The sequence below is a fragment of the Lissotriton vulgaris genome, chromosome 7 (assembly GCF_964263255.1).
Source record: "Lissotriton vulgaris chromosome 7, aLisVul1.2, whole genome shotgun sequence".
NCBI classification, from domain to species: domain Eukaryota; kingdom Metazoa; phylum Chordata; class Amphibia; order Caudata; family Salamandridae; genus Lissotriton; species Lissotriton vulgaris.
This window is the reverse complement of record NC_141695.1, coordinates 67,955,523-67,974,502: the sequence shown is the minus strand read 5'-3', so window position 1 is coordinate 67,974,502 and position 18,980 is coordinate 67,955,523. Positions and strand designations below refer to the sequence as shown.

The following is an 18,980-nucleotide window of genomic DNA, read 5'->3' as shown; positions in this document are numbered from 1 at the left end:
ATTAGCATTGTAAATGACAATGCCTTTTATTTGTTTTAAAAGCAAAAACATAAATAAAAGGCATTGCCATTTACAATGCCAATAGCTTTAACTTTAATAATGCGAGACCTATTGCATTGCAAATGCTTGTTATAAATATGCCACTGAGTTTACTTTTTAAAGTTTTGGTTGAGTCTTAGCATATATCTCACTTAGAAGGAGAAAAGGGCCACCTTATCCATAAATAGTTTTCTGAAAAATATATATGTTTAATATTTTTGTGAACTATGACAAAGTACATTCCTTTATGAAGTAAATATGTTTCACATTTTGTAGATGTGTTGATTTCCCATTAAAGTGTCTCTGACACAACAACATGTAGAACATGTTCTTGATTTTGTAAACATAATATATATTATGCTATCAACTTTATCGTCTTTTTCTTCCAGCATGAACTTGGTTAGTGCATTACCATTGTTTCTAGTTAATCTTTGAAAGCCAATGCACAACTAGCTTTAGTTGTTTAATTTTTCCATCGAACACAACGGTTTTCTTTTTCTACGACATCACTAACTAAACCTATGATAAGTTGTTTACCTAATGCTTGCTGCCACAGTTGTGCCATGTATATGAAGGAAAAGGAATTTAAATAGATGTAAATGCAACACTGTGTAAGGATAAAAGAGCCTGTCAAGCTTCTGTAGATTGTGAGCTGTTATCTGCAGTTCATGCACATAGGTGCACAGGTCAAATACTGCCTATCATCATTGTACTATAAATGTATGAAAGTAATTTGAATTAAAGATGGAAAAACAGATGATGAAACAATGCCAATGTACTATTTATTAATAAACACTTGAGGCATGTTTGTGGCAATCTCATGTCCTGTGCCTTCTACCAGCTGTTACATTGACAGTGCTTGTGTTTGTTTGCAGTTGTCTTCACCATCAAGCTTTTCTGCATCATTGCAAAAATGAAAGAAGACAACCAGAGCTCAATGAAGGACTTCCTGATTGTAGGATTTTCGGATTTTCCCCATCTCCAAGTTCCTCTTTTTGCTACATTCTTACTGATTTACCTCTTAACTCTAATGGGAAATATTCTAATAATTGCAACAGTTTGCTCCAATTCACCTCTGCACACACCCATGTATTTCTTCCTCACACATTTGTCCTTCAATGATATCTGTTATACCTCAGTCATTTTCCCTCAGATGCTGGCTCACTTCTTTCAGGAGGGCACACATGTTTCTTTTACTGAGTGCCTTGCGCAAGTGTACTTTTTCATGGTCATGGTGGTTGTAGAATATCTCCTTCTCTCAGTAATGGCTTACGACAGGTATGTGGCCATCTGTCATCCCTTACATTACATGACAATAATGAACACATCTGTGTGCATCCAGCTGGCTTTGGGAACCTGGGTATCAAGTTTCTTGATACCATTAGCACACACAACGTTATTCTCTCATCTCTCTTTCTGTACAACCCGCACAATCAACCACTTTTTCTGTGACATCACAGCCTTATTGAAGATTTCCTGTAGCAATAAACACTCAATTGAGACACTCACCTATTTTGTGGGTGCTATAGTGGCTCTAACGTCCTTTTCTTTAATCATAATTTCTTATATCAACATCACCTCATCCATCATGAAAATAAAATCTAAAGAGGGGAGGAAGAAGACCTTTTCTACATGTGTGTCACATCTCACTGTGGTTGTTTTATTCTATGGTTCTATTTTTGGTACCTATGTGCGTCCCACATCAACATATTCCATGAGAGACAATAAAATTTCCTCATTTTCCTATATTGCTGTCACCCCCCTTTGTAACCCAATTATCTATAGTCTGAAAAATGCAATGTTTAAAAATGCTTTAAAGAAGACAATGAATGCAGGACAGGCTGTTTGTAGAAGTAGACATTCACTGTGTTAGGCTGGCAAAGTCATATTGAATGAAAATCAATTAAAAACATTTGTATATATGATCTGAAAAATGGGATAGATTAATTATAGGTGAACTAATCTCAAGCATTTTACAATTACACTATACCAAAATCTCATTTTGATTTTGGAAGGAATATTACTGAGCATTTTAGTCTATCAAACAATTGCAAAACTTTAATTGTTATCATCTTTTAAGGTGCTAGCACATGAGTAAATAGCTAATTGCCAATGAAAGAAAAGAAAGAATACAAACATGTACATGCCAAGAACAGATATTAGTTGACATAAAAATAGAATACAGATACCATTAGGCTTTTGAATGTACATGACTTTGCAGCATAATATCTTGATAGTCATGAAAATGTTCAAACTAAACATTAAGACAATAATTTTCATTAGGTTTTGCATGTTAGAACTTTTTACACTAAAAGTAAAGATAGTAGCTCAGATTTACTAACACTTTGCGCTAGGATTGTATCACACAAGGAGTTGCATTGGAATTTACTTTTAACTGCAGAACAGTTACTGCAGTTGAAATAAGCCCTAAAATAATGCAAAGTAGCGCTACTTGCATCAAGGGGAGTACAATGGGTGGTACATAGATGTGTAGATGCAAACAACCATGGATCTTGATTTAAATCTGTATCTTCTAACTTTGGTAGACAGGGGTCTGCATAACAAATGATGCCTCCTGGTGGCAGGTGTAGCACTGGAGGAAGATCTATTTTCTCCAAATATTTTCTACTTTGTTCTGAGAAGCACACATATATATTAAGAACAGTATTAAAGTATGTTTTAAAATAGTCCAGTACAAAATCCGTCTACACATCACTGACTTACCCTTGACTAGAGAGCAACAGTGTGCATGTTGCCCAAGGCAGGCAAAAGGGTGCCAGTACAAGAGAAGAGAGTAACAGTTCCCCATAATAGTAGATATTGTGATGCCCTGCACCCTGCCTTTGTTGCTGCACAGCTATTTTGTTGTCTGTGCTGCATGTATTTTTTTCTTTGTAAATGTGTGTTATGTGTCTCTGAGATAAATACAATAGAAAAGGCAGTAAGACCAAAGGGCAGATCAAACAGATATATAACCTTTATGAATGGTAACTAATAGATAGGTTTGTGTATGAAAAGCAAAGATAATCATAAACGTGCCTGTCTCTAGAAAAGTGAGTTCTGTGATTGAAGATCAAGTTAACTGCTGACTGGCAGTTTGGGATCAGGTTATCCTTCTGTATTGGGGTACCATTTGTATTCTGATCACTCTCCAAAGTTAGGGACTCTGTGTCCTTCATAAGAGGAGATGATGTTCCAAAATGTCTTTGCCTGATTTTACGTGTAGTTCATATCTTAGGGCCCGATTCACAGAACTAACTTAAGACAAAATCCTAAACTTACTACTTTTGGTATTCACAGAAGTTAGGATTTTGTCTTAAGTTTGTCTTAAGACAGACTTAAGACAGATTTAAGACAAAATCCTAACTTAAGTCTGTCTTAAGTCTGTCTTAAGACAAACTTATGACTAAATCCTAACTTCTGTGAATACCAAAAGTAGTAAGTTTAAGATTTTGTCTTAAGTTAGTTCTGTGAATCGGGCCCTATCTGTTTCTGAAATGTTCAAATTTGTCCCAACGTGCTTTAAACATCTTTATCCCATCACCTTCTTGGAGACTGCAATCCCATCATAAGGCCAGGTATCGTCGAAGACTCAAGACATTGTGTCCCACATCATAGACCCAACTGTCCTGTCCATCCTTCCGCCAGAACCCACACCAGTTCTCTCTTTTTGAGTTAGGGGTAGTGAAACGCCAGCCATATTTATTTGCACTTAAAAAACAATGGGCCTGTTTCACAAATGTAATCTTGGATCAATAGTCTAAGTTTAGACCTGAAGTCTAAGTTCAAACCAAAACTCTAACTTAGAACATTCAAACTTTACTACTACTAAAGGTAGACTTTTAGTCTAAGTTAGACTTTTGCTCTAAACGTAGACCAAAAGTCTTACTTTACTAGTAGTAAAGTTAGACTTTTGGTCTAAGTTACACTTTTGGTCTAAACTTAGACCAAACGTCTAACTTTAGTAGTAGGAAAGTTAGAATTTTGGTCTAAACTTAGACCACAAGTCTAACTTTAGTAGTAGTAAAGTTAGTCTTTTGGTCTAAGTTAGACTTTTGGTCTACACTTAGACCAAAAGTCTAACATAAGTAGTTGTAAAGTTAGACTTTTGATGAAAACTTAGACCAAGAGTCTTTAGAGATGGTAGGTGCACCAGGAATGAAGTCAGAATCATATGTATAAGTCCATTAGTTTGCTTTATTTGTAAAAGAAGTAAAAGTGGTCATTATCCAACGCGTTTCGTTCCTTTGACAAAAGGAACTTTATCAAAGCTCCAAGTATCAAGTAGAGTATTCAACAATTTCTTTAAATGACTAAAATAAACATATGCCAGAAACCGGTCCCCGGTAGCTTGTCTCCTTTCTGGTGAAGAATTGGCTTGGTAGTTTAGTCTGCCCTGTTCCCATGATGCACTGGGCCAGGGACAGCCTGATTTGCATATAGCCAGGTTCTGAACTGGGATGGTGCAGTGAGATAAATAACGGTGATGGATCAAGTCCTGATCTTTGGACTGGGTAAGAGTGGTCTGCTTAATTCAGACACTCTGTTCATCACCACCCCCTTTTCTGAATCGTTTTTGGCCACTATAGGTGTGGCAGGGTATACTCAGACATGAGTCCCTTTCTCACTGCACCATCAGGATTCAAGCAAGCCGGGCCGACGACCGCTGATATGCCAGAAACCGGTCCCTGGTAGCTTGTCTCCTTTCTGGTGAAGAATTGGCTTGGTAGTTTAGTCTGCCCTGTTCCCATGATGCACTGGGCCAGGAAAGACTGATTTGCATATAGCCAGGTTCTGAACTGGGATGGTGCAGTGAGATAAATAACGGTGATGGATCAAGCCCTGATCTTTGGACTGGGTAAGAGTGGTCTGCTTAATTCAGACACTCTGTTCATCACCACCCCCTTTTCTGAATCGTTAAAATAAACATATAGCAGCTCTGGAACTGTTGAATTATTTAGCAAAGGTGTAAACCCGATCATCGAGATAGTCCCTATCATCTCTTTTGATATTTCTTAGCTTTTTCTCCTTAAAATGAACCTGGTGGTTATCCTAAACCTTTTTTAGAATAGTATAGGTTTTTTCAATCAGATTTTTCTGTTACATCTCATTGATTTCCTTCTCTATTGCTTCTATATCTCCCTGAAGCTTCTCCCCTTTTTCTATGGCGGGTCTGACTAAGATTTGCACCATCAGATCAGATCCCTGCTCGACAATGGGTAAACTGCAGCCCTCATCCTCCTGGACCTCTCTGCAGCGTTCAACACTGTCTGCCAACACACCCTAGTGCAGCGTCTCAGCAACATCGGAATCCGAGAGAAGGCTCTGGAGTGGATCATCTCGTTCCTCGCCGGAAGAACCCAGAGAATCCGCCTCCCCCCGTTCAGATCCGAGGCCACCGAAGTCATCTGCGGCGTACCACAAGGATCATCACTCAGCCCAACCCTCTTCAACGTCTACATGAGCCCCCTCGCAGACATCGCACGCCAACAAAACCTCAACATCATCTCCTACGCCGACGATACCCAGCTGATCCTCTCCCTCACCAACAACCCCGCCACCGCCAGAGCCAGCCTACACGAAGGGAAGAAAGAGGTCGCCGAGTGGATGAAGAACAGCTACCTGAAACTGAACTCAGACAAGACGGAACTCCTCAACCTGGGATCATCTCCCTCCTCCGGGGATGATTCCTGGTGGCCCCCTGCCCTGGGCACCACTCCCAAGCCAACGGACCACGCGCGCAACCTGGGCTTCATCCTGGACTCCTCCCTCTCGATGACCAGACAAGTCAACACCGTCTCCTCATCGTGGTTCAACACCCTGCGCATGCTCCGCAAGATCTTCCGATGGATCCCCACCGAAACCAGGAAGACCGTCACCCAGACACTCGTCACCAGCAGACTGGACTATGGGAACACCCTCTATGCCGGAACCACAGCCAAACTACAGAAAAGACTGCAACACATCCAGAACGCCTCCGCACGACTCATCCTGGACATCCCCCGACACAGCCACATCTCAGGCCACCTGAGAGACCTGCACTGGCTCCCCGTCAGCAAGAGAATCACGTTCAGGCTCCTCACCCACGGAAACAAGGCTCTCCAAGACCTGGGCCCCAAGTACCTCAACGACCGCCTGACCTTCTACGCAATCACCCACCAGCTACGATCTACCAGCCACCCCCTCGCCACCGTACCACACATCCACAGAGGCACAGCCGGAGGAAGTTCCTTCTCCTACCTGGCAGCCAAGACTTGGAACGCCCTTCCCATCCACCTTCGGCTTACCCAAGACCATCTCTCCTTCAGGAAACAGCTCAAGACCTGGCTGTTCGAGCAGTGACGGACCCCTCCCCCCAGCGCCTTAAGACCCTCCCGGGTGAGCAGCGCGCTATACAAATGCCATGATTGATTGATTGATTGATAGTATGTGATGTTGCCTCTAAATTACATTCCCATTCCTTCAATAAATATTCGTTTAAGACTTCGAAGGTGGGGACAATTAGAATTCTTAGCCCACTGGGTATTTTTCGATTGTCCATATACTGTTGGAGGGTCACCCCATCCCACCAACGGCTTAACTCTTGCTTCTTTAGCCATTCTAGTCTTAAGAACAGAATTTTGAGGCTAACAATATTGAATGCCCCTGAATCACTTGCTGCTTTGAAACACTTGTACCAAATAAGGTCTGTGCCACCTATTTTCAGCTATCATCAAATCTAGGCATATTCTTAAATATTTTAACTGTGGGATGAGTGCAAAATGGTCCACAATATAGATATACAAACACTCCCTACTGCGGCTAACCTAAGGTCCAGCACATCAATCCCTATCCAAAACATTAAGAGTCCTGTGCATCAGCTCCCGGCTCTTGCCGCCTTTGAGCACCACTGGTATCCAGAATAAGCAAATTCTTTAGACATGGAAGGTGCCCCAGGAATGAAGTCAGAATCATCTGGCACATGCATCAAGGAAGGCTTTTGCGATTCCTTAATTGCGATTCTTAAAGAATCACAATTAATGAATGGCATCTGGTCCTTTTAGCTACCCTACTATAATTGCAAAGAAAACATGCCCATGTCTAAGATTTGCACTAATCTCAGTATGAGGATTGTGACAAACATATGTAGTATTTGATTCAAATGTTTCTTTACATTACCAAAGATTTACTCCCAGTATTGTTCTAGACAGAGGCATATGGCAAGCATGTGTACTCTGTTGGCCAGTTACCCACTTGCGGCCAATTGTGGATTTTATCTGATCCAGTGTGATATAAAAGTTGAAGGATTATTGTAATGCTGGCTTCTATTTTACATGAAGAGCATGAATTTAGTGACATACTGTCATAGCTCTGTATTTATCTGTATATAGGTCCAGCTGTACATTTGAACCACGCATTTCTTGCTATCATCTGGAACTGTTTATCATAAAAATTGCCATTTATTTACGATACATCAATTATTCTAGTATATAAAAATACCATTGTAACAGAATCAGGGATTTCCATGCCAGGTACTGGTTGAGTATTTTGTGAATTTGTTTCAGAATTCCACATTTCTCCTGTATTTCCAGGAACAAATTGAATAGAATGTTAGCAAGTTATTGGTGTAAAACTTAAGGTCACTGTTACATCAACCATTATTTCACAAAATAATGAATATCGTTGATAACCTTACGCTGGGCAATAAAACCATACCTCATGAACTCCTGACATATTCTGTGACTTTGATATTGTGTGCCAAATTTTATAGGACACATCCGCTGTCTAATCAGAATAATACAGATGATGGAATGTGAGGATTTGAAATTGCAGCACAAATATTATGGAAAGTAGTTGGAAAGAAATTCATACAAACAAGGGCTGGTTATATGACCATGTCTCATTGTATGTGCATTTGAAATTTGTTAAAGATCTTTCCCCTTTTTTTAGAGTTATGGAGGGTGGTCTACCATCCACCAGGGGAGCAGAGGATATAACCTGATAGAGGTTTCTGTGTATTTTTAAAAAAAACTTCCAATGCAAGAGTTTATTTTTGAAAAACAAAAAATAATGCCCCTCTTCCTTTCCCAGGGTGTGGGGATCATTTTTATTTTATGCTTAGGCTCACAAGGCTTAACCCTGACAGTCAAGTACAGGAAATAAATCCCACAGAGCACCTATCTTAAAAACGGTATAAGATTTCCATCAGTGGAGCAAGTGAGGGCACCATCAGAGGCAACATTAGTTTACCCGACTCTAAATAAAGCAGGTGGACCATCAGTTTTGTACAGGGGCAACTGGAAAGACTCATTTTAGGGTATGGAAGGGTGGTGCAGGGGGTGTCATAGGTGTTGCCGCATGTGGGGAAAAATAAAAAAAGAGGAAAAATACAAACATACCTTGGGCTGGTCCAGCATCGCTGCTCCTGATCTCCTGACACCGAATACAGGACAAGGAAGCAAGCAGCGAGGCCCACTCCCCTAAGCCAATCACAATGCTGCAATGCAGCATTGTGATTGGTCTGAGTGCTGTGACAAGGCACTCAGCCGGGGCAGGAGAGATGGAAATGTTCGCCATGCAGGCTGCATGTAGCCTGAATGGAGAAGGGGAAACTCTGCATGACTGATTTGGGCAGTCCAAGAGGGCCGACCAAACAGTCATTGCATACTCAGGAGTGGGCAAACAACTCCTCCACTGCCCCTCTCCCTGAGCAGAGCAGCCCCGCCCACCCGCCTGGCTGCAAAGCAAACATAAAATGGTAATCTTTAAACGTTATTAACAGTTTATGTTTTTGCTTCTCGCACTGGGAGAACGCAGTGAGGTGACGCTCATCCGCCATCGCGGATCAGCCACCACTGGTGCTGTGTACAAGTTACTCCCTCATGCTTTTAGGCAAGCACCCTCTACACTAAACTCCATACAACACATTTGTTTTTATGAATCCAGACAAATGCAGTTTACCTTATTAAAAAAACTGGAGTTTATTTTTGAAAAACTAAAAACTAATAGCTTTGACATTATATGAGGATGTGGGGGTCAGTTTAACTCTGATTTTCAATGTCCATGAGTGAAGCGAGTGGGGGTACTGTCAGAGGAAACACAATAGTTTGCTCCACCCGAAATAGAGTGGGTGGATAGTCAGTTTGCTGTGTAAGTGATTCCGTCATGCTTGTGGACAAGTACCCTGCCCATTAAACTGTTTAACTACATTGTTCTTTTGTGATTCCAGACCAATGTATTGATTACTGAGTTTACCAGATTAGGAAACAATTAGGAACATATATTGGACAGGTTCTGTAAACAATGTAGGTAGAATGGACATTTTTGTTTAATTTGGTCAGCCTAAATCTGTTAGAGGTAAATTGATTCAGGGTGTCTCCTATACTTCTCACTAAGCTCTTTATGTAAAAGATGTGGGATGTGGCCATCCATCTCTGAGAAGGGGTAGTATTATTTGAGGTGCGTGGAAGTTAACCACTTGTAATAAAGTCACTAAGCTGTTAGGTGTAGTGAAAACTTTCAGTAATTTAAACTTGAGCTCAACCCCTAGAAACTATGGCACGGAGCAGAGAAGCTTAACTAAAATAAAAGTGTGTAAAGCATTTAGAGTAATAGGAATATTTAAAAAGAGAAAGGCAGAACACAAGAAATCTCACTCCAATTTACAAAATAGATACAAATTAATTGAATAAGACAAATGACACCAAAACAACAAAAATCCAATAAGGTGAACTAGAACCAAGAAAAGGTAAAGTGACAATAAAAGTCTATGGATGCATATGACTGGGACCTAGGCACAATTTCAGAACAGTGTTGTATACACCAAGGGCCTGATTCACAAAGGGGCTGCACACTCATGGCAGAGGCCCTGCAGTGGTGGTGGGGGCCCTGCTCTCAAGGCAGGAACTCCGCAATGAGTAACTGCAGTGTAGAGGTCCTTCCACTAGTGCGGGCCTCCCATCACAATTGTGGGGCCTCCGGTGCTAGTGTGGAATTCCTTTGTGAATCAGGCCCAATTGGGTTTGTCCAGGTCGGAGTATTTACCTTGGGTCTCTAATCCTTCAAAGAGGTAAGGAGCCAAGCAGTTTTCAGAAAGAGTTTGACAAGGCTATATAGCCATTAGAAACGATTTGGAGAAATCCACTTGTTTTGTGGGAAAAGCACTGTGGGATAAGTCACATTTCATGTCTAGAGAAGTTCTGTCATTGGCTGGATAATTTTTAGGTATGTATCAATAAGGACTAGCTAAGGTTAAGAGAAGTAGGAGACTCAGAGCAGTACGTCAAATAAGGAGAAACCTTGTTTTCCTTATAAAGCCCTCACTGGTCCTGAGGTCCTGAGGAAAGTCAGTATAAAATCTATAAGGCACTGGCTGAAACATGTAGACCACACTAGACGCTGGAGGTCATAATTAGCACTCCAATTAACGTCTACTTGCCTTTTATCCGCTAACAGAGGCCCAGTTCATTAAAATATTTTACCCTCGGGTACTGGGACCAGCTGTATAGCTTTTAAACTTCACCCTTCTCACCCAACTCACTGCACACTCAGCAAAATACCAGCTCCGCAGTCACCTGGCGTTAAAGCACACCCGGGGCACATTCGGTGCCACTGCGGTGGGCCTGATGATGAAGCATGCCACCGACTAGGTCGGTGGGTGAGGGCTTTATAAGGAAAACAACGTTTCTCCTTATTTGACGTACTGCTCTGAGTCTCCTACTTCTCTTAACCTTAGCTAGTCCTTATTGATACATACATATAACCCAGGGGATGCGGTCTAGCGTATTTAGTCCTCTCTCTCTCATTGATTAAAGCATGGATAATTTTTATGCTTGAGCTCCACAAAGATTTATATGTTCAAATCTAAGGCCAGATTTTCAAATATTTTGTTTCAATTTTGTGCCACTTATTTGATGCAGATTTGATGCAAAATAAATAATGGTATTTACAAAACAATGCGAATCCTGTTGCTTTTCCAAAAGAGGTAATGCAAGGCAGCACTTTTGTCAGGTGGGCGTTCAAGCATTCCTGTGTGTCCACCCATGGATTTTGATGCATACCCTTACTTACAAAGACTTGTTGAACCAAAATTGTGCATCTGCCTAACATGCCATTCCAGTTTAAACCCAGACTTATGCAAATCAGCCTTGACCCTGCTTCTCATTGGAACAGTCCAGCCTAAGCTGCCATGCCAGGTCCTCCTTTGACCAGAAATTAGCATCCTGGGACCGATTTTGGGGTATCACGTCTCATCAGCCATGGCGAGCACAGCACCCAAGTCCGAGCATAGCAGTCCCCTTTCGGGGTGACAAATGCAAAAAGAACAATTGTCGGATGGAATACAGAACAATGTCATGCATTCACCCCAAGTAGAGATATCTGGGCCTAAATCCATTGTTTTTTGCCCATCATGCCATTCCAGTTTTTATCCAGCGCTATGCATATTATCATTAATAATATGATCAGTTGTTAAGTGTATGGTATCATCCCCCAGGGGATCTGTTGGCGCCACAGTATCAAACAACAGATAGCAGAACAATGACTGGTTAAAGATTGAATAGCCAGGTTTTGAGGAGTTTTCTGAACTGAATTAGGTTTTTGCAGGAGCAAATGTAAAACTGTAGTTTATTCCAGTAATGGGGGTCAAATAGGAAAAGCAACAACCACCCAGTCAGGCTTTGTTTATCCGTTTAGGGCATAGTAATAATTGGTCACTAGATCTGAGTAGTCAGGTGTGAGTATAAGGCTGTAATTTATTTTTCAAAAAGACTGGTCCCCTTCCCTGCCGGGCTTTAAAAGCCAGACATAGGAGTTTGAATAAAGTCCTTTTTTATGGGCAACCAATGGATCAGGCACAGTAGAGGTTCAGATGGAGATTGTGGTGGACGATTAGGGGCAAGGTAAGCTGCAGTGTTCTGAACCACCTGGAGCCTTGAGAGAAGTCCTTCCTTTGTTCCGACCAGGAGGGAATTACCGTAGTCTAGACGGCTCACTATCAGTGCCTGGACCACATATTTTCTGGCCGAAAGAGATATCCAAGGGAATACCTTCTTAAGCATTTGCATCAGGCCAAAACATGTGCCTGAAATGCTTTTAACATGTTCGCCCATGGATAGGTCATCATACAATAGGGCACCTAGATTTTTCACGCATTATGGAAAAAATCCCTATTCCGGCGGCCACCATTCGTCGGGCCATACTGCATCTGCTTTTCCAAATAGGAGGCTCTCTTGGTTTTGTTTGTATTGAACTGGAGAAAATCCTCAGTCATCTAAGCTGCAGTCTTCAACATTCAATTATTTTATCATGGCCTTGTTGAGGGAAGGATTGGTGTCTATAGTGATAATCAATTTGGTGTTATCAGCGTATGGGATATTATCAAATCAACTTGATCTGATGAGCTAAACCACAGATGTTGAAAAGAGTGGGGCTAAGAATTGAACCCTCAGATACCCAATTGTCCAGAATAATCGACTGTGAGGTGAACAAGTCCACTACAGCTGGCGGTGACACTCAGTGGGGACCCTGAGGTGACTGCGCCCAGATTCCGTGCAGGACTTATCGCTGTGGCGAATTGGATGCGTAGCAATTGCTTACAGCTAAATGCCAAGAAAACCGAGGTCCTGATTCTAGGGAAGCAGGCGGAACTTTGGGGAGATCAGTGGTGGCCTCCTGAGTTGGGGGTGTCCCCCATCCCAGCGGCCAAAGTTAAGAACTTGGGGGTCTGGCTGGATTCCAACCTCTCTTTTACCAGCCATACAAAGAAGATTGCAGCTACCTGCTATGGTATTCTGCGAGGACTGAGACCAGTCCTCAAATTCTTCGACCCTCCTACTCAGCAACTGGTGGTCCAAGCCTCCATCCTCTCTCGGCTGGACTACGGGAGCGCACTGCTGCTTGGAGTTAATCAGGCTGAGGCCACTAGGCTGCAGAGGGTGCAGAACGCCGCTGCGAGGGCCATAGTTGGGCTCCCGAGACGTTGTTCTGTCTCTGCAGTCCTGACCTCCCTTCACTGGCTGCCGGTCAGACAGAGAATCAAATTTAAGGCTCTCTGTCTGACATTTAAGATCCTGAAACTCTCCTCTCCTCCTCCCCTTGCGAGCCTTGTCTCTTCTTACGTCCCCACGCGGTCTCTCAGGTCGGAATCATTTCATCTGGCGATTAAGCCTAGGTTCTGTGGGCCCGATTCACAGAACTAACTTAAGACAAAATCCTAAACTTACTACTTTTGATATTCACAGAAGTTGGGATTTTGTCTTAAGTTTGTCTTAAAACAGACTTAAGACAGACTTAAGTTAGTATTTTGTCTTAAGTCTGTCTTAAGTTTGTCTTAAGACAAACTTAAATCAAAATACTAACTTCTGTGAATACCAAAAGTAGTAAATTTAGGATTTTGTCTTAAGTTAGTTCTGTGAATCGGGCCCAGACTGAGTAGGATGGGAGGTCGCTCCTTTCGTGTACTGGCGGCTGGTTTATGGAACTCCCTCCCTGTCCATATTCGTGCCCTAAACAGCCTGACTCTCTTCAGACGCGCTATAAAAACCCACCTGTTTGCCTCCGCTGATTGATTCCCTTTCTTTCCAGCACTGATCTGTTGTGTTGTGGCACTTGATCAGGCGCCAGGACGCCCCTTTGCTGGGGCAGCTGTGCGCCGAATAAAAGTTATTAACATAACATAACATATTAACATAACATAACATGCAATCTATCAGAAAGAAAATGTTCTAGCCATTTTAGCGACTTTCCAGTGATACCACACTCCCTCGTCTTTGAAGAAGAATCTGATGGGAGATGGTATTAAACGCCGCTGACAGATCTAGGATGATTAACATGGCTGGGGTCCCCATGCTTAGAGCTAGCTTAATGGTGTCCATGACTTCCATTAAAGCTGAATCCTTGCTATGTGAAGCACCGAAGCCTGACTGAGATGGATCTAACAGCTGATTAGATTCTAAATAGACTGTCAATTGGTTACTCACCAGTGCCTCTGTGATTTTGGAGAGGTAGGGAAGTAATGATATTAGTCTGTAGGTTTGTAGATCATGAGGACCACTAAAAGCTTTTTTAAGAATCGATCTAATCTGAGTAGACTTCCATTTCCGCTGGAGGGTATCAGTCTTTAAAGAAAGCTTATAGATCTCGCTAATAGGAGCAGTTAGGATAGAGGCTAGAGATGTAATAACATGTGGGGATGTCAGACCCCCGGAAGAGCCTGCTTTGATCTTATTTAGTAGAGACTGCACTTGATCAGGAGTTATTGAGTTAAAAAATTCTAAGGAGGAAGGGGTGGAATCTGTGTTGATAGCACTAAGATCAGAAGCGCTCGTTGGCTCATTGTTAATGAATGATCTAAAGATTGTATTATTCTTCTGTTGGAAATGATCTGCAAGATCATCACAGAGCTTTTGAGATAAGTGAATTCTCTAAGAATTTTAAACAGCTATTTTGAAGAATTATGTGCTGTGCTAATTCTGTCCCCTAAGTGGGATTTCTGGCAGTGTTAAAAATGTTTAATATGTTCTGAATGCGGATTTATAGGTTAGTTTATCCTCTTCCCATTTAGATATCCTCCATCTCTGTTCCAATTTCTGCAAGTGGGTTTTTCTTTCCTAAGGATTTCGGTGTTCCAGCCTGCTGGAGCGTTTGTTTTATGAATCTTATTTAACTGTAATGGAGGAATGGTGTGAAGGCCTTTGCTAGTGAGTACTCCAATGCTGTTAATGCTGGCTCGCTAACACCGAAGTCCAATATGGCCGGTGGAGGTGAAAGTGGAAAGAGATATCTTTCTCCATTGGGACTTCTGCTATACTTAGGAGTATTTGAGAAACATTCTAAGGCTAAATGGTCTGTCCATGACAAAGACATGGGGGCTTAACTGCTATGTTTGATGGATTAGTGAAAATGGGGTCCAGTGTATACCCCGCTATGTGGAAGGGGCTAAATACTTTTGGATAGAGACAAAGAGATTCAATAGCCACTGTCAAGCAGTTAGGTCTAATGGAATATCCAATTGGTGATTAAAATCCCCTACTAGTAAGAAGTTGTCTGCTTGTAGAAGAAACGGGGCTAGCCCTTACAGGAATAATGAGCTAAAGTTTTTTGTATTGTCCTCAGAGCGATAGAACAGTGCTCCCATCCATTTTGTCCTGAGGGCTGTCTCAAGTCTGAACACCATCATTTCTAATTTGGGAGTAGAAACTGTGTCCAACAGTTTATTATTAACAGGAATACAAGGCAAAATGGCTGTGCCTCCTCCCTTTTTTCTGTCTATCTAGTCTTGTGACTCTTGTGGAGAAGTGTGGCTCAGGGGTTAGAGGCGGCAGACCTGGAGCTTGAGTTCGGCCCTGGACCAGGGTTCAATTCCCCGCCTCGGTGGGTCTTGGGCTCAAAAATTCCACGGACTCGTTAATTCTCGCTCCGGTGCCTTCTCGACTCAAGGGTTCACACTCTGCGACTCTGGGCAATAGCTTGCTTAATATCCACAACGGCCCCTTGCGGTGGGATGCCTGGCTTTCACCTTGTGGATACCCTGCCAGGGTTATCTCACAGGGGAATACCAGGACAGGTTCCCTAAGCAAGCGCGGAGATGCCCGAGGGTAAGTTGTGCGCTATATAAGTTTCATTTCATTTCATTCACTCTTCATTCTTCTGAAAATGCAATTGCAAGGGAAGGGGAGGCATTCTTGTGCAACCAGATTCCTGTAATAAAACAGATATCTGGTTTAGTTGAATATAGAAGATCCATAGTTCTGACGGGTGCTTCAGGATGGAGCAGGCATTAAGATAGAGGCCCTGATATTAAGTGTGAGCGGGAAATCCGTTACACTTGCTGATTTTGCGGATTTTTGGGAAATCCACAATCCGAGAATTTTGTGGATTTCCCGCAAAATCCGCAAAAAAAAATCCACGAGCGTAACGGGTTCAAAAGTTGAACCCCCACTCATGCAACTATCTTACAATGGCGCCAGCAAGCTGCCAGCGCCGTTGTAAAATAGTTCCAAAGTTAGCTTGCACAGGAACCTCTAGATAAAACGAAGCAGGTGCTGCTTTATTTTATCTAAGTGCTTCCTGTGCAAGCTAACTTTGTAACTATTTTGCAACGGCGCTGGCAGCTTGCTGGCGCCATTGTAAAATAGTTACAGCTCACAGCTCACTCAAGGGACCCCTGCGCCCTTCGGAACGATTGCATAGTAACACACACATGGACGCTCGAACTAGTTGATGCTCAAATTCAGTAACTCATTCATTAGCCCAAAAACAATCGTGAGCGTCGTCGAGGCTGGACAGGCGTGCCTTCTTCCCAAATCTACCGTGGAAAATCAGCTGTGATGCTGGATAGGCTTTGCATCCTTGACTTTCACGAGTGCAATACCCGTGCTGTTCCTGTGACCAGGAGCTTCTTTCTCTTCATCTGCTGAACTGATCTTTCTCTGACCTTTTATTCACACAAGACGAGGCACATACCCTATTGGGCACATTGTGTTCGCACGGGTTTCTGCAAGCTCACACGCGTTTTGTACAATTTCGCAATTTGCGAAATTGTACAAAACCCTCGCGAACTTGCAGAAACCCGTGCAAACATTAAAAAAAAAATCTGCAAATTTGCGGGAATTCGCGGATTTTGCGGATTGCAAGTTCGCAAATCCGCAAAATTCGCGAACGCGAGATTCGCAAAATTCGCCCATACCTACCTGATATTCATGTTGTTGTATTCCGATTTTGTGGGCATTAATCCCTAAAAAGCGTTCTTATATGTTACCTGTGTGATCATGGGTCCGAGGATCCTTTGCCTACCTATAAAATGGGGAGTGAAAGTGAAAAGATTGCATTTTGAACATTGCCACTGTCCCTCCCCATGATACAGAGATAGCTTCTTCTTGCTAGTGGTCCTTGCATGTTATTACCAATCTCCAAGAGCTTAGACATAAGGTAGGTGAAGGGGACATACCTGACTGAAACGGGAGCCCAGAAATATGCAACCTTTCTGATGGCTGACGTTGTTCAGGCATGGATGAGCACAGACAGGTGCAGACAGGCTTGCCTTTCGAACGCCAGTGGTACACCTGCTGCACGCATCCGTGTCAGGGTCTGGATTAAGTAGGTAGGTCAAGGCCCAGGCAAAGTATTGTGGGGGACGACTAGAGCATAAACCGCTCAAAAATAGCGCCCATCATGTCCCAGCCGACCTCCGACAGGGCGACTCTCTCCTCTCAATTGGCACTAAAGAAAGGCCATGGAGGACCGGAGAATAGCCTGAGAGAGATGAGAGTGATTGCGGTGGGTAGGTAATGATAAATAAGAGCATTAAAATGCATAAAATAAACGAAATATTGTTGAAGTACAAAAATGATATACCACAGAGCTATACTTACCAAAATCCCATATACCTTATTTACCAATAATAAGTCAGTTGGCAATGGAGAAGGTTCAATCGTTTATTTTGCAAAAGCGCCCTATATAGGGGAGCCTATCTCTCATCACAACCCTCGGAGGTGCGCAGAGGAGACTGCTCAATTACATTCAACACAGTGCATATATACTTTCAACATACCTCATGAAACCCCCCTAAATGGAAAAGTACCACTCATCGAGAAGCCAACAGGAAAACCCATATGAGGCATAATTGATTGCTTTGAAACTCAGCTCAAGCTATTCTGGGGGTAGGTCAGTGAAGGTGCCTCCCTTTCGTTCTGGTGCACGGGAGTACAGGCACGGCGCCTGCAAGAATATGCGCATCCTACAAGAAAGGCAGATATGACCTTGGGTTTCCTAAACTAGATACCAATGGTCTGTTCATATCCCAAGCCGACCTTTCAGGTCTTTACACAGAAGCAGGTCACGTGTTTTCCTAACTAACGAAAGAAACCCGGGGAAACGAAACGAAAATGGCGTTCGTTCAGACAAGGCCTGATTCTTTATGTGTGTATAATTCATGTGTATTTACAAGGGGCTTTCATAAGGTAGCATGCTAGCATATTGGATACATTAGGCCAACATTATATAATATCGGATTTATATGTCTTCAGACCGCCCTTTTGGAGTGATGGAGCCAATATGTAAAATAATGAATTGGCTTAATCTAAAAACACACCCTCGTCTATCTGCATAAGATCTGAGACTTTGTTCTGTGTTAACTGCTTCTCAATTTTTGCCTGATGCAAAACGGTCAAGGAGGAAGTAAGCTTGGCAGCGCAATAGGAACAACATGCTGGTGCGCAATGCAAACATATGCAGCAAGTAAAAACAACCCCAAGTACACCAGCAAGTATCATGAAGACCTTCCAACCCCAAGTGGACAAGAGGTTCCAGAGCCACCCTGTTAAAGGCCAGGTACCAGCATCAGCATGGACCTCGGCTACCAAGCGATGCAATTTCTGAATTGACAAATGTATAGTCGGAGCAGAATCAGGTATGTACACGCAGCAGGAGCTGCCAATCACGCGGCATGCTCCTCCTCGATCAGCTAGGATGACGTCAAGCACCATCCTATTTTGAAGCGAGACAAGCCTCGTAGCTTGAAGCTCTACCGTCAGATTAGTTGAAATTCCAGCAGTGGTTTGAACTACATTTTCCACTACTCTGGACAGACGTAGAACATCTCTACTAGTAAAAATAGGTCCCCAGGTTGGAAAGAGACCTTTTGCTATATCTACAAACTGTTGTAAGGCGGTGTCAGTCTGATCCGTATTATCAGTATTAATACTTCTACTAGTTCGTTTGGGATCTGAATCTCATTTGATCAGCTGGTGGGTTTTATGGTAATTAGAAGGGGCTGAATATACTGGAGGATAAAGGAAAGAAAGGTAACACTGTCCGGCTCATCCTCGGGGAAGCCTAGTGTATGCGTTTTCAGCGCACACAAAGTACACATTAGGCGGAGTTATCAAAGGCGGGGTGTTATTTGTATACAAATTATAGGTGTAATTACATCGGCTATCTCCTACTTTAACATGACCCTTTCC

General features: G+C 42.6%; 1 protein-coding gene across 1 annotated transcript; it reads left to right on the top strand.

The window, feature by feature from the left end:
* The first annotated feature begins 952 nt into the window (after nucleotides 1–952).
* Nucleotides 953–1,912, top strand: LOC147700755 (olfactory receptor 1F1-like). Its single transcript, XM_086929217.1, has one exon. The coding sequence runs from the start codon at nucleotides 953–955 to the stop codon at nucleotides 1,910–1,912; it is 960 nt and encodes a 319-aa protein (XP_086785343.1).
* Nucleotides 1,913–18,980: the final 17,068 nt, after the last annotated feature.

Excerpts from the sequence above, each read along its gene's own strand:
- LOC147700755 (XM_086929217.1), top strand. The coding sequence starts at position 953 with ATGAAAGAAGACAACCAGAGCTCAATGAAGGACTTCCTGATTGTAGGA.